This window comes from Tenebrio molitor, chromosome 7, assembly GCF_963966145.1.
Source record: "Tenebrio molitor chromosome 7, icTenMoli1.1, whole genome shotgun sequence".
Taxonomy (NCBI): domain Eukaryota; kingdom Metazoa; phylum Arthropoda; class Insecta; order Coleoptera; family Tenebrionidae; genus Tenebrio; species Tenebrio molitor.
Genome location: NC_091052.1, coordinates 3,309,547 through 3,322,106, shown reverse-complemented (window position 1 = coordinate 3,322,106; position 12,560 = coordinate 3,309,547). Strand labels below are relative to the sequence as shown.

At 37.0% G+C, this 12,560-nt stretch overlaps 2 protein-coding genes across 2 annotated transcripts; one reads left to right on the top strand and one right to left on the bottom strand.

The window, feature by feature from the left end:
- The first annotated feature begins 754 nt into the window (after nt 1-754).
- Nucleotides 755-4,119, top strand: Pen (karyopherin subunit alpha). Its single transcript, XM_069053569.1, has 9 exons — nt 755-915; nt 1,072-1,129; nt 1,181-1,349; nt 1,403-1,550; nt 2,112-2,682; nt 2,744-2,926; nt 2,977-3,159; nt 3,212-3,358; nt 3,417-4,119. Exons 2-9 carry the CDS (start codon nt 1,076-1,078, stop codon nt 3,513-3,515), a joined length of 1,554 nt encoding a protein of 517 aa, XP_068909670.1. The 5' UTR covers nt 755-915; nt 1,072-1,075; the 3' UTR covers nt 3,516-4,119.
- On the bottom strand, nt 3,669-12,509 carry shtd (shattered). The gene is made up of 21 exons (XM_069053562.1): nt 12,461-12,509; nt 12,267-12,316; nt 11,830-12,220; nt 11,372-11,779; nt 11,028-11,317; nt 10,087-10,235; nt 9,833-10,036; nt 9,589-9,778; nt 9,370-9,530; nt 9,183-9,316; nt 8,858-9,130; nt 8,197-8,804; nt 7,009-7,646; nt 6,195-6,958; nt 5,926-6,144; nt 5,384-5,510; nt 5,131-5,332; nt 4,845-5,080; nt 4,547-4,795; nt 4,166-4,493; nt 3,669-4,114 (listed from the first exon to the last, which is right to left on the bottom strand). The coding sequence occupies exons 2-21, from the start codon at nt 12,288-12,290 to the stop codon at nt 3,731-3,733; spliced, it is 5,979 nt and encodes a 1,992-aa protein (XP_068909663.1). The 5' UTR covers nt 12,291-12,316; nt 12,461-12,509; the 3' UTR covers nt 3,669-3,730.
- Nucleotides 12,510-12,560: the final 51 nt, after the last annotated feature.

Genomic DNA, 12,560 nt, shown 5'->3' with positions numbered 1-12,560 from the left:
ATTTAGAATTTCCTGTTGATAGAATTTACAATTCGCTGTTTATGGAATTTTCTAGAAGCAAGTTGGAACATTCTAGAAATTGGGCCATAAAACGTCTAAAACATTAACTCTGTGATCATTCGATCATTCAGTTATGAGGTCAAGAAAATATCTAATTAATATGTTCAAGTAAAACTAGGTGAAAAAAAAATTAAATTCAAGGTAGCAAAGATATTGTACCATCAAGGACAAAGAAAATAGCTGAAAAACAACAAAGTCATTATACACATTGTTTTTTTAATCATATGTTAAAAGCAAAGCATTGTATATCTAATTTTGATACCTAATAATAAAGATAATTTAGTTATGTATGGAACTGCTTTTATTTCCTGTAGACAGTTAAAGGTCCAAAGGGATTTGGAGTAAGTTGAACAAAAGAAAAAAATCAGGTATTGGTAACAAAAACGCATCAACATTGACGTTTAGGGTATGGTGGTTTTATTATATGCAAGGATAGATTTTTATTTAAATTGAATTGTTTGACAACGTGGGTTATAAATTTAAATTTTAGAAAGCTCTAGTAAACAAAGCAACAAAAATCTCTTCAAATGAAGAAGAATAGATAAAAATTGAGAAAGAAATTTAAATTTTTAAAAATCTCCTTGATCCAATGAAATAATTCAAATCGAAATTGCTTCAACTTTATTGGATCATCTCGTCGGCCATTTCTGTCGCCTCATTGGTTGTTTCCTTCATCTCTTGTTGTCTCCATCTACCATCTCCACAAAATCGTTCCTTTCAGTTTTTTGTGATCATCGGAAGAGGCGAATAACGAACATTTTTGTTCTTTTCAACTTTTGAGTTTTAACATTTTCATTTATTGTTACATAAGACAGTTTTGTGTGTGAATTTGTGATTAATTACAATATTTGATCGGTAAGTGACGAAATCATTCGCTTGTTACACATGCACTGGGTTAACCTAAAAAGTCTAAAAAAAATCCTTTTTTGTCGTTCATTTTGCTGCTCTCTCGTTTTTAATAAGTGCGAATCGTGAGCCTCAGCTTTTTACAATCCTGTTAAATAATTACAGGAAAATGGGAGACGAAAGCAGGATCCGTTCTTTCAAAAACAAAGGCAAAGATTCAGAAGTAAGTATTTTTGTGGTGCGTTTTGTACATTTTCATGAAAATTTTGGACAGGAAATGCGTCGCAGACGTATTGGACAAACGGTAGAACTCAGAAAAGCAAAAAAAGAAGATCAGTTACTTAAGCGAAGAAATATATCTATCCAAGATGAAGACAACATTCCTCCCCAAGAAAATAACATACCATCGCCCAACACTATGACAGCTGAAGAAATTATTTGGGGTAAAAACATTAATAACAGAATTTTTAAAAATCACGTGAATTATGCTTGGCAGGAATGATGAGTGCTGATGAAAGTCTGCAGTTCAAAGCCACTCAGTCTTGTCGCAAAATCCTGAGTCGCGAGAAGAACCCGCCAATTGACCACATGATTCGTTTAGGAGTGGTTCCACGATGCGTTGAATTCCTTACCAAGGACCACAAGTAGGTTGTAGAGGCAAGGTCATATCTGCGCAGATGACAAATATTGGTCGCAAGTAGGCGCTACAAGCCGACCGGAAAACATGTCATTTCATACGTCGGTTTCGTGTTGTAGACGTCTCTAAGAGTAGATCGTGTTATCGAGTTTGCTTCATTATCAGTTATCACGTGTTCAGCGACTTTTTGTTCCATTCGTAGTTCTGCCAAAAGCAGCTTTTTTTACCGTTTTTTTTTTTGCGTTGCCGACGTTTTCATTAACTGATTTATCATTGGTTTATCGTTCAGCCTTCGCGCAGATATTTCCAAGGTCACAACCCATGAGAGAATCAAAGACCTTTTTTTTTTTCTTAATTTCCATTAGAACTTTTTAAACTGTATACATCAGCAAGATAACAGTTGTTTGCACTGCAATAACTAGGATATTGTTTACGATGTCACTGTTTGATAAATATGACCTTCTTGTATGTATATACTGTCTACAGAGTGGCATTTGGTCTAATTATTTTGTCAGAAGCTTGAGCGTTTATCAATGTGTGATGTGTAGCGATTTCATGTTTATTCCAGTCCGTCCTTGCAATTTGAAGCTTGTTGGGCTCTCACCAACATCGCTTCGGGAACATCAGAACAAACAGGTGCTGTAGTACAAGAGGGCGCCCTTCCGCGACTCCAACAACTGCTCAAATCGACTCGCATCGATGTTGTAGAACAAGCGATGTGGGCAATCGGTAATATTGCCGGAGACAGCCCCGAAACTCGAGATATGGTGCTAAATCACGGCGTTCTGCCTAATCTTTTATGTCTGATCAGAGCCGACACGGCTTTGTCGCTCTTGCGTAACACCGTTTGGGTCATTTCGAATCTCTGTCGGAATAAAAACCCATACCCGGACTTTAACTTGGTAAAGCCAGTTTTGCCGTATCTGGCAAAGCTTTTATCGCACGATGATAAAGAAGTTTTAGCCGACACTTGTTGGGCTTTGAGTTATTTGACAGACGGTAGCAACGAGAAAATCCAAGCGGTTTTAGATACTGGATTAATACATCGTTTAGTTGCGTTATTAGGCAGCGAAGAAACTACCGTCCTCACGCCAGCTTTGAGGGCTGTGGGAAATATAGTTACCGGAAATGATCACCAGGTACTGTTTTTGTCGCAATTAAATTGCGGTTTTTCAACATTCTTTCGAATGTTTTTTGTAGACTGATATGGTAATTAATGCTGGAGCGCTATCTAGGATGATCCGGTTGTTACAACATACCCGATTGAATATCGTTAAAGAAGCCGCGTGGACGGTTTCAAATATCACCGCCGGAAACAGCGAACAAATTCAGAAAGTGTTGGTTGCTGGCATTGTACCAGTTTTACTTCACGTGTTACAAACTGTAATCTCAAAAAAAAAATCAGTAGAATGTGTTAATTTAAATATTTTTAGGGAGATTTTAAATCGCAGAAAGAAGCTGCGTGGGCCGTTACTAACTTCACAAGCGGAGGAACCACTGCACAGTTGGCAGAACTCGTTGAGATGGGAGCGTTGAAGCCCATGTGCAACCTTCTAAACTCCAAAGATAGTAAAACTATTATTGTAGTTTTGGAAGGATTAAATAATATTTTATCTGTAGTGAACATAGTGTTTAATTTTTCACTTTTTTAATTTGATATAATTTTAGGCCGCCGCTAAGCTGGACCAAGCTGAAAGAGTCGCGATCATGATCGAAGAATGCGGTGGTCTTGATGCCATCGAGGCTTTACAATCTCACGACAATGAGAAGGTTTACGAGAGAGCGTTACACATAATCGAGACTTACTTTGCTGACGTAAGTTTTTGTTGTACGCATCAGAGTTTTCTCTTTAATGTTTTGCGATGGTTTTTAGGGAGACGCCGACGAGATGACCGCCAACGTGGCCAACGGTCAAATTCAGTTTGCAACCCCAAATATGACTGATCAACAGCAAACTCCATTTTCATTCTGAAGCTTCCTTGGAAATTCTTCAATAATCAAAAATTAAGTGATCTGTCATTCCTTTTCGTGGTAATTTTTATAATGTGTATTTCGTGTAATTTAAGTTTTAACCGTTACAAGTTATTTTTTTCTCTATCTACATTTTTGGCAATAAAACTGTACGTGGAAAAAACTGTTTTTTATTTAATAATACATACAAAAATACATGAGCAGTGAAAGTTAATTCTACGTTACAAAAGACTGAATTTTTATAATTTTTTCCAAAGTTCTTACCGAGTACTTATTTTGGAATTTAAGCATGTTTTCTAACAAGTCACTCTCTAAACAGTTCTCCTTAAACGGTATGTCGTAAAATATCACATACATGGCCAACTTATTTACAGTTTCCTTATCGAAAGGAAGTTCTGCATCACTTAAGAACGCATGCAAAGGATGAACTAATGACGGTTCCCATTCTTCTAAAGTCGTAATTATTTGTTGTTCTAATGACAACATCATTTCAGAAGAAATTAAATTGCAAGACCAGGCATTTGACAAAATTTGTCCAAAAATCAGCTTCACTTGCCAAAAATTTATGGCACTCGACAGTAAATTCATTTCACGTACGACCTAAAACAGTACACATGTGCATCCCGAATGTTACATAAATCACATAAATACCTTAAGAAGAAAACTAATCACGGGTACTATAATTAATTTATCTCTCACAACGGCGTCGTAAGTGATTTTGGTTAACATTTGTACAATTTGCATCTCTTCTGTGGTCGACTGTTGATTTTCTAAATTCAGAAAATGATCACAGAAGACTTTGATGGATTTGTCATGGGTGAATGACACAATGGAGGAAGAGGGAGGATCCCACGGTACCATTTCAGACTCGGTTAAGGTTTTAGCCAATTGGCTGTGATACCCCAACTTGTCCACGACGTAACTCAAACAACCCGCTCTCTGTTTAACCTCAATAAATCCATTTGTGGACAATATTGTACTAAAAGAACATCGTCCAACATGTTTTCGTGATTAAATAGACACAACACTTACACGAGAGCATCCCAATTTTGACCTCTCTTGAAAACTACAGGCCAATATCTTTCATCATCGACTGCGACTTTTTGCAAGGTATTGAGATCCGGAATGATTCCGGGTCCTTTGACAAAAGACGTAGTTCCGTCTATCTTGACGACAGTTAACGAAGCGTAACAGCTTTTGCCAGAATGGACGTCTTTTGGTATTATCAAACGCGGTTCTACTGCTAGAACGTACAAATGGCGGAAAGCCTGGAGATGGTACCTGCGAACGACGAAATGACTCACAGAACAACAAACATCAAGTGATTTACCGATTGTCGTTGCTGTGTGTAGGAAACTTTGGATAAAAAGCACAAATCAAGGCCGCAACATTCGCTGGAGAATTTGAGAGAGTGTATCTCCCACCTCCCAAAAACAGCAACCCTAAAGCCATGTGCAGGGCTAAGTGTGAGCCGTACGTCACTACCGCGCTACTAGCGACACCTACTCTTCGACGCAACAGACGAACAAGACGCATCACATCAAGGTTGCCAGTTCCTGCCATGACCTGCAATATATCGCGCTACAAGATACCGTGCGATTCGTGTAAAATTTTACCATGGCCGTCGACAGGATGAGTACGTTAAGACAGGTTTCAACAGTCGGTTTTCCGGCCAGTTCGGCGATGGATTTAATAGTGAGATTGGTGAACATGTGACAAAAGTGCAACAAGGTTTGGAACGCGTCCTCGTCAGCCGAACCGGCGTACTTGAGGCCCAAGGCGAAGCAAGCTCCTGTTACAATATTACAGTACGCTTGGCTGCAAAACGATCAAAAACTAACTGTAAAACAGTCACGTTTTTTTACTCACTTCATCGCTTCGTAATCTATATCGGAGTTCGGTGAAGGTTTAATCATGCAATAGGGCCTGATCGTACTTGGTACTTGTTTTTCGATCCACTCTTTGCTGGGCTCGATGTCATTCCAAAGAATCAACGCTGCAAAACGAAAATGAGTTCGTTGTTGACGTGGTAGAGTTGTAGAAGTATTTTCATATTTGGTGGCGGAAACAAGACTGAGAAATGTCACAAAAATGTATTGTCAGTGTCAAATTTCTCATAAACGTCGTAAAAAGGAATGTCTAGGTAAATTTAAATTTTCGCTAAATAGATTGAAAAACAAATTCTAAGGAAACCAATTTTTGTCAGTGGTTCAAAAGGAAAAGTTATTCCCATATAATCAAACGGATTACAAATTTTGTCTGGTTCGACGATGAATAACTTTCTTATTGCCAATTTGCTGCATTTCTGTCAAAATCACGAACGTCTTTGAGAAATTTGACACTGACAATACAAATTTGTGACATTTCTGTCTTTTGTTTCCGCCATCAAATATGAAAATATCTATACAAACCTCGAGCTAATATCCTGAACATTAAAAAGTCAGGTCTCACAAAATCCAAAAGGTATTGAGTTTCAGGTGGCGACATCCAGTCAGCGACGGCTTTGTTCCCAGTTCCTAAATACATGAGACCTAAAGCGATAGTTGCTCCGGGAGCTGTAACGTCAAGATTAACGGACGAGCCTTCCCGTATTTGAAACGACGGAACTTTGTATTTGTCTTTTTGTGCGCCTAAAAATCTGATTGTATTTTTTTGCGAGTTAAATAAGCAGCATTCTCACCGGTCAACGGTCGTCGATTTCCTCCCACCATGTAATAATGCAACCTATCCGGGATGTTCAAATCGGACAACCCCAAAGAACAACTTCCCTGTTTTAAAGTAACTAAACCTAACGACAACCCGGCTGCCAACGAATACGATTCCCTATCGATACTATTTTCCATTTCCGGTCCCGGAGGCCGCCCTATCTCTGACAACAAAACCTCGATAATGTGTCGATGAGAAGTACTTTGATACACTAAACCAATTCCTAATAAAGCTGCAACTTGCACGTTTTGATGCACGTCGAGCTCCATTGAAGTTGGCGGTAACAATGCCTCCACGTGTATGCTTAATGTTTTGGTCATGCACAAGTCCGATGTGCCCCGAAACGTGGCCGACAGGCCTAAGAGAATACCGATACTAGTCATTTCGTGCAACTTAACCAAATAATCGTAGGTGTTGAGCACGTCTAAATTTTTTAAATGCCCGTTTAAACCTAGAGCCATGAGGAAGCCAGCGTGCTCCATCTGTTGCTCCATCGAACCTTTGGGTTTGTTGAAAATGATCCAGGTGTTGTCGATGTTATGCGCGTCAGGGGTAATTCTCAAACCGTTGGCTACACCGTTGTGAAATAGAGGCCACAAGTTCATGTTCGAGGGGGTGTCGATGTGGTTTAACTCCACGGTTGTCCCTCTAGGAGGCGCCTTACCAGCCAGGCATAACTGTGGCGTTTGTAACGGTTCAGTTATGACAGGCGTCGACGTTCTCAAGGTGAACATACCCCTACAAAAAACCGTTCAATTCCCGACTTAATTTAAAATACACTTTTCTACCGCCCGGTCGACAACGCCATGGTTCTTGTACAAATTGCGTACAGATGTTTTTCCTGTTCCTCGATGAAGTCGTGGTCGGAGACGTCTGGTCTTTGGACGAGAACAATCGGGACAGGTTTAGAGCTTTGCAACATTTTTCGAGCCTCAGAGACTCTCATGTCGTCCGGGAAACGCAGTTTGATCAGAGGATTGTCAATGTCTTCCATGCCATCATGCTGTTCGCTATCCACCGGTTTAGAAGTGGGAATTCCTTGTAATTGAGTGGTGTACACGCCGATTTTATCAGAAGGGGTTTCCGATTTTTCTTTTTCAATTTTTCGAGCTTGAGCGGCAAGATCATCTCGCCACAGCAAGTAATATGCGTCGGTGGGGAGATCGGGGGGCGGATCGTTTCTACATTTCCATAAGGTGCTGTACAGCAGAAGGTAGATGGCTGGAGGTAACGTGTCCAAGTCTCTGACAGTGATCTTTTTTGCTGTCATCAACAGCGTTGCTTGTTCTGATGGTTTGCTGTTGGGTGTCACAAACTCTAGTTCCAATGCTACATTTCCGGTCAAAGAAAAATTGGGATCTACTACTTTCACTAAACTGTCAGCACAAATGTTGAGGTGGTGTTCCTTCAAGATCACTCCACAAATCTGTCCAATTCAGAAAAGTATTTACAATTAGATTGTATCTTTGTATTTTTTTAAAACGGTAAAAAAACTAGTTATTATCATTTGTTGTTCGACACTGTCAAAATTTGAGAATAAATGTCACAACTTGTCAAAATGAAACGTCAAACTAATTTTAAAGATTTTAAGCGATTTGGAGCCTTTAAGGGGCTCGTCGAACCAAAAAACGTTGTATTCAACTCGTTCTTGTGTAAATTGGGCTTTTTTTGGCACGAGTGGGGCAGTTTAAAACTTAAAATATGTATTATTACATATTACTCATTAATTACGTTTCAAAGTACGGTGGCCGGCAAAAAAAGTTAGCCATCATTTCAATGTCAGTGTCATGAACGCCTTAATTACGCATTTGGATTTTGACGTAACCGAAAAGTGATGGCTAGTTTTTATTGCCGGCCGTTGTACCAAGCCTGACTTTTTGTTTCTAACGTTTACTACTACTTGTTACAGTTTATATTTTCACCAAAATAGTAGTTTTTATTTATCAAGTATCTTACTTTTTTGTAGAAACCCTTACCTGAATAATATCCTTGGATCGAACGTCAACATGATTCATGAATGGGTAAGATCCAATCTCGCTATTTCCTTGAAGAATGTCGTAAATAAATTGCATAATATTTGGTGGTTTTTCTGCGACAAACGGATATTCGTTCACATTTTTTCTTTCATTTGATCCAATGTTTCCCGATAATTTTATGGTACAAGTGTCCGGAAAGTCCTTCCAATAATGCACCAAATAGTCGATCAAGCCCAAATCACCTGACAACTTGCTCAAAAACGTGGCCAGGAGCTTTAAATCATCTGATCTTAACACATTTAATTTTAAATCTTCGTACAGTAAGTGTAGACAATAGTGAATCAGTTTAATATGTGGAAATAAAACAGAATTGACGTTAATTTGTAGTGTGTTAGTTAATCCAGTCTGAAAATGAATTTGGTTGGATTTCAATTGCAATTTGTATTTTACGTAATTTCCCAATTTGTTTTGATGAACGGAATTAACCAAATACAACCAATCCTCTTCAGATCCAGAAGTTGAATGTTTTTGTCTTTTGGGATTGCTAGATGGAGTAATCGGGCAATCCTCGTTGAGGCTGGATGTTTGATGTTCATAACCCAACAGTTCTATCAACAAATTTATTTAGAAAAATTTTACGGTAGAATATGCAAGGCCCTACCAAACAGTAAATTTTCAAACAAAGTCCATTCTTGTTCTAGGTTCATGTCTTGCGCACCGAGAGCATTCCTTGTGGCATACCACTTGGTTAGCATTACTGAGACTGTATCTCGATTTAAACATTGTTTCAATGTATTTATAGAGCTTTCAATTAAGGGATGCGTAGTAAGGGGTGGCAAGGTTATTCTGTAGTACGTTCCGTCCGAGTACCGAAGTGTGATTCTGTTTTCAATGGGATCACGTAATCCATTTAATACAGCTTTGGGTGAGTTGCCTTAAAAACAGTGTTTTAAGTCAGATATGTTTTTTTTTTTTTGAAATATTACTTTCAAGCTGAAAATTTAACTGCATGACATTGCTAGTTCTTGACATATTCGTTGTATCTGGTAAGACTGGTGATAATAAATGTTCGTCGAATTTGGGATCGATTTGTTTACAATGGGGCAAAAGGCTACTCCGTCTGCAATTTTATTTCAATTAAAAAAGAGAAGAATTCAATTAACCTGAAATAACCTTGGAAATGGAGAACTGAAATGGGACATATTTCGACGAACGTAGGGTGAAGGGGTATGCTGGACGAGAGTGCCCCCTATGTGTAATTTTCCCACGGGGTTGAGTCCAGAATATAGACTTACGTTACCGTTATGTTCTAGAATTGCCAACATGTGCGACATCTGCAACACGCCCGTAAATCTTTGAGAACATTACTTAATACCTATAATAATTACTAACAGGAATCGGAACGGCGTCTTTGGCAGTAATAGTACTCATAGATCCGAGCCTGATATTATCGGGGTCGGAAAAATCGATTTGTACTAAGCACAACTGAAATCGAATTGGCAATATATAGCAAAGATACCACTGATTTGTTAAATCGGCGCTCAAAAACACTTTTGTTGCCGGACAAGACATATTGTCATCTCTAAAAAAATGAAAAAGAAATCACAAAATGTTTTTTTATAAGACTGAATATTACTGTGTCGAGTTTGGATCAATCCAAATTTGATCCAAACATACAACTGGGTTTGTGTGCAAGTAAGACATCAGTTTTGAGCTGTCAAAAAATGAGCAATTTGTTTGTGCACAATTGTTTCCTGTACATGGTACTGAACTGTTCAAACGGGATGCCCTTTGCAACCAGGGACTTCCCACGGAAGAGACCGCTGGAGACTGGCAACGACTGTTGAATTAAAACTTAATAAGGAAAAAACATTAATTGGTCGTTTCAACCTCATTGTAGCCATGGAACTATGAGACCTGGAATGGTGTACTTGATTGTAAAAACTGGCCACGCTGCCGGGGCGACTGTTCATTGGGCTTGGTACTGGCAAGTAGTTTGAATTTTTTATGCATTCCCACATCGATAAACGGCTTTTTAACTGCAAAAATTCAGAAATGTTTATTTAAATGTTGCCAAAAGGCCATTTATGGAATTATTAACGTGAACATAAGTTTCGGAACAAAATTCATAACAACGTTATGTGACGATTGGTTTTTGTTCAATGACTTCATTACTTTTTTTTTTCTTCTTTTTCTGATAGACGTTCCTACTACCTCATCGATGAATGGAAAAATTTAGTACCTTACATAACATTTTTTAAAGAAAATTTTAGTTCAAAAATATAATTTACATAATGTTTAATGAATGACACTTTGTAGTACACCGCGCTTAATATGTCAGGGCTTATTTGTTCCATTTCAGCGCGAATTCACTGCCGTAAATTTTCTAAATTGTTGAGTCTATTAAAATAAACCTTGTATTTTAAATAAAGAATACAAAAAAATGTCACATTAAAAATTAAATAAAATTTTTGAAGTAAAATTTGTCATTTTCTCAAAAAAATTGTTACGTAAGGTACCAATTTTTTTCATTCATCGTTTAGGTAGTAGAAAGGTCTATCATAAAGACAAGAAAAAAGTGAGATTGTCATTAAAAAAATTGGTGATGACGTCATTGCACAAAAACCTATGACTTCACTTAAATACTTTTGCGCGTAACAGGAGGCATTTTTCGAAATAAAACCGACCTGTCCGAGCGTTTTTCCTAAAAACATCAAATTGTATTATGAATTTTGTCCCAAACTTTATATTCACTGTATAACATTAATTATTACTGATACAGTAGCAACGCCTGAGATTATCAAGGACACTTTTTACTTTTGAATAGTTACCTTGTTAGACAAGTTTGCTGCAGAAGGGCAGGTACTGTTTACTTTATTTATAAATTCCATTTTTTCATTACTTGTTACTTTACGAATATTGTAAACAATATGTTGTTTGCTTTGTGTATCAAAGGCCATACAAATACTTGGTTCTTCATTTGTATATACAAATTTTAAGTTAATATTGTTCAAAAGTTGTATATGTGAACCAACATTAATTGCAACTGGACAAACTTCATCTAAAGGAAATGCTAGAGAATAAAGGGAAGCTTTACCTTCAAAGAGTGTTATATTGTGTTCTGAAAATTACAAAAAATAAATGAAAATAAAAACTAATAAATGATAACACTGACTTTCAGTTTCCTTTTCAAGAAAAATTCCATATTTCATATTCCACATTTTTCCTATTTGAAAAGGTATAGCAGTTACATAATCTTCACCTTTTTGTGTGAAAACACGAATATTATGTGAATCTATAATGCAAATGGCAGGAACTGGCAATCCTGCAGGTTCCTCCTGTTTATTGTAAACTGGGAATAAATCAGTTTCATATGTGGGATGTTCACAATAAAAAGTACACCATGCAGCATGCTTAATGGGCAATGGAGATGTGTATGTGCAAATGGTTTTTCTACCATTATCTAAACTATCAGAGTTACTTAAACCTCTTGACCAAATAGCTATATTTCCTTTAATATATAATTCATCTTCCATAAAATTAACTTCATTTTTAGCACAAAATGAAGCAGTACTAGTTGTTCCTATTAAAAACAGCTACAATTTAAAAAACTAAAACTTCAATTAAGATTACCATATGCTTCATTTTTGTGAGAAACACTCTCTTGCTTATTGAAATATCTTGAAGAGTTATCAGAAACACATTTACTAGTTTTATGAGAATTCTCAAAACTCTTATAATTATAAGAGTTATCTAGGAACTCATTTCTATATGAAAATTTTTGTGAATTTAAGTAGCTTCTGTGAACATCATGATCTTTTGTTTCATAAGACCAACCTTTCTTGAATTGATCAACAGGAGCTTTTCTTAAAATCCAAAATTCAGAGTCTTTTGTTTCTTTTAATGAAACCTTCTCAAACTTATCAAGCAATAAGTCCTCAGTTGGTCCTATATTTTTTTTGGGGGATAACTGATGTGGACCTGGATGCTTCAATGCTTGCTGCCGTCCACTTGGAACAAACTCCTAAACAATATTCTGAAATAGTCTGGCAATAGCAATAATTACAAACCTGTGGATCTGAGGCAGCAATCATTATTTCTACTTTGTCATCCAGATTTGCTAAAATTTCAACAATTTGCCTTAATAAAGGTAGCCTTCATAAAATATACAAACACTTAAAAATGTTTTTAAACACGTAAAAATATAAACTACAAAACTAATTTCACAGAACAAAAACTATTTAAAATTCTTGTACTTCCTAACCTCAACAAACTAAAGCAATCTTGTCATTGTTGTCAACCTAAAAAGTCTTACAATAAAAAGTAACCAACAAGTGCTTTTTACTTTACTTTTTATTATACAA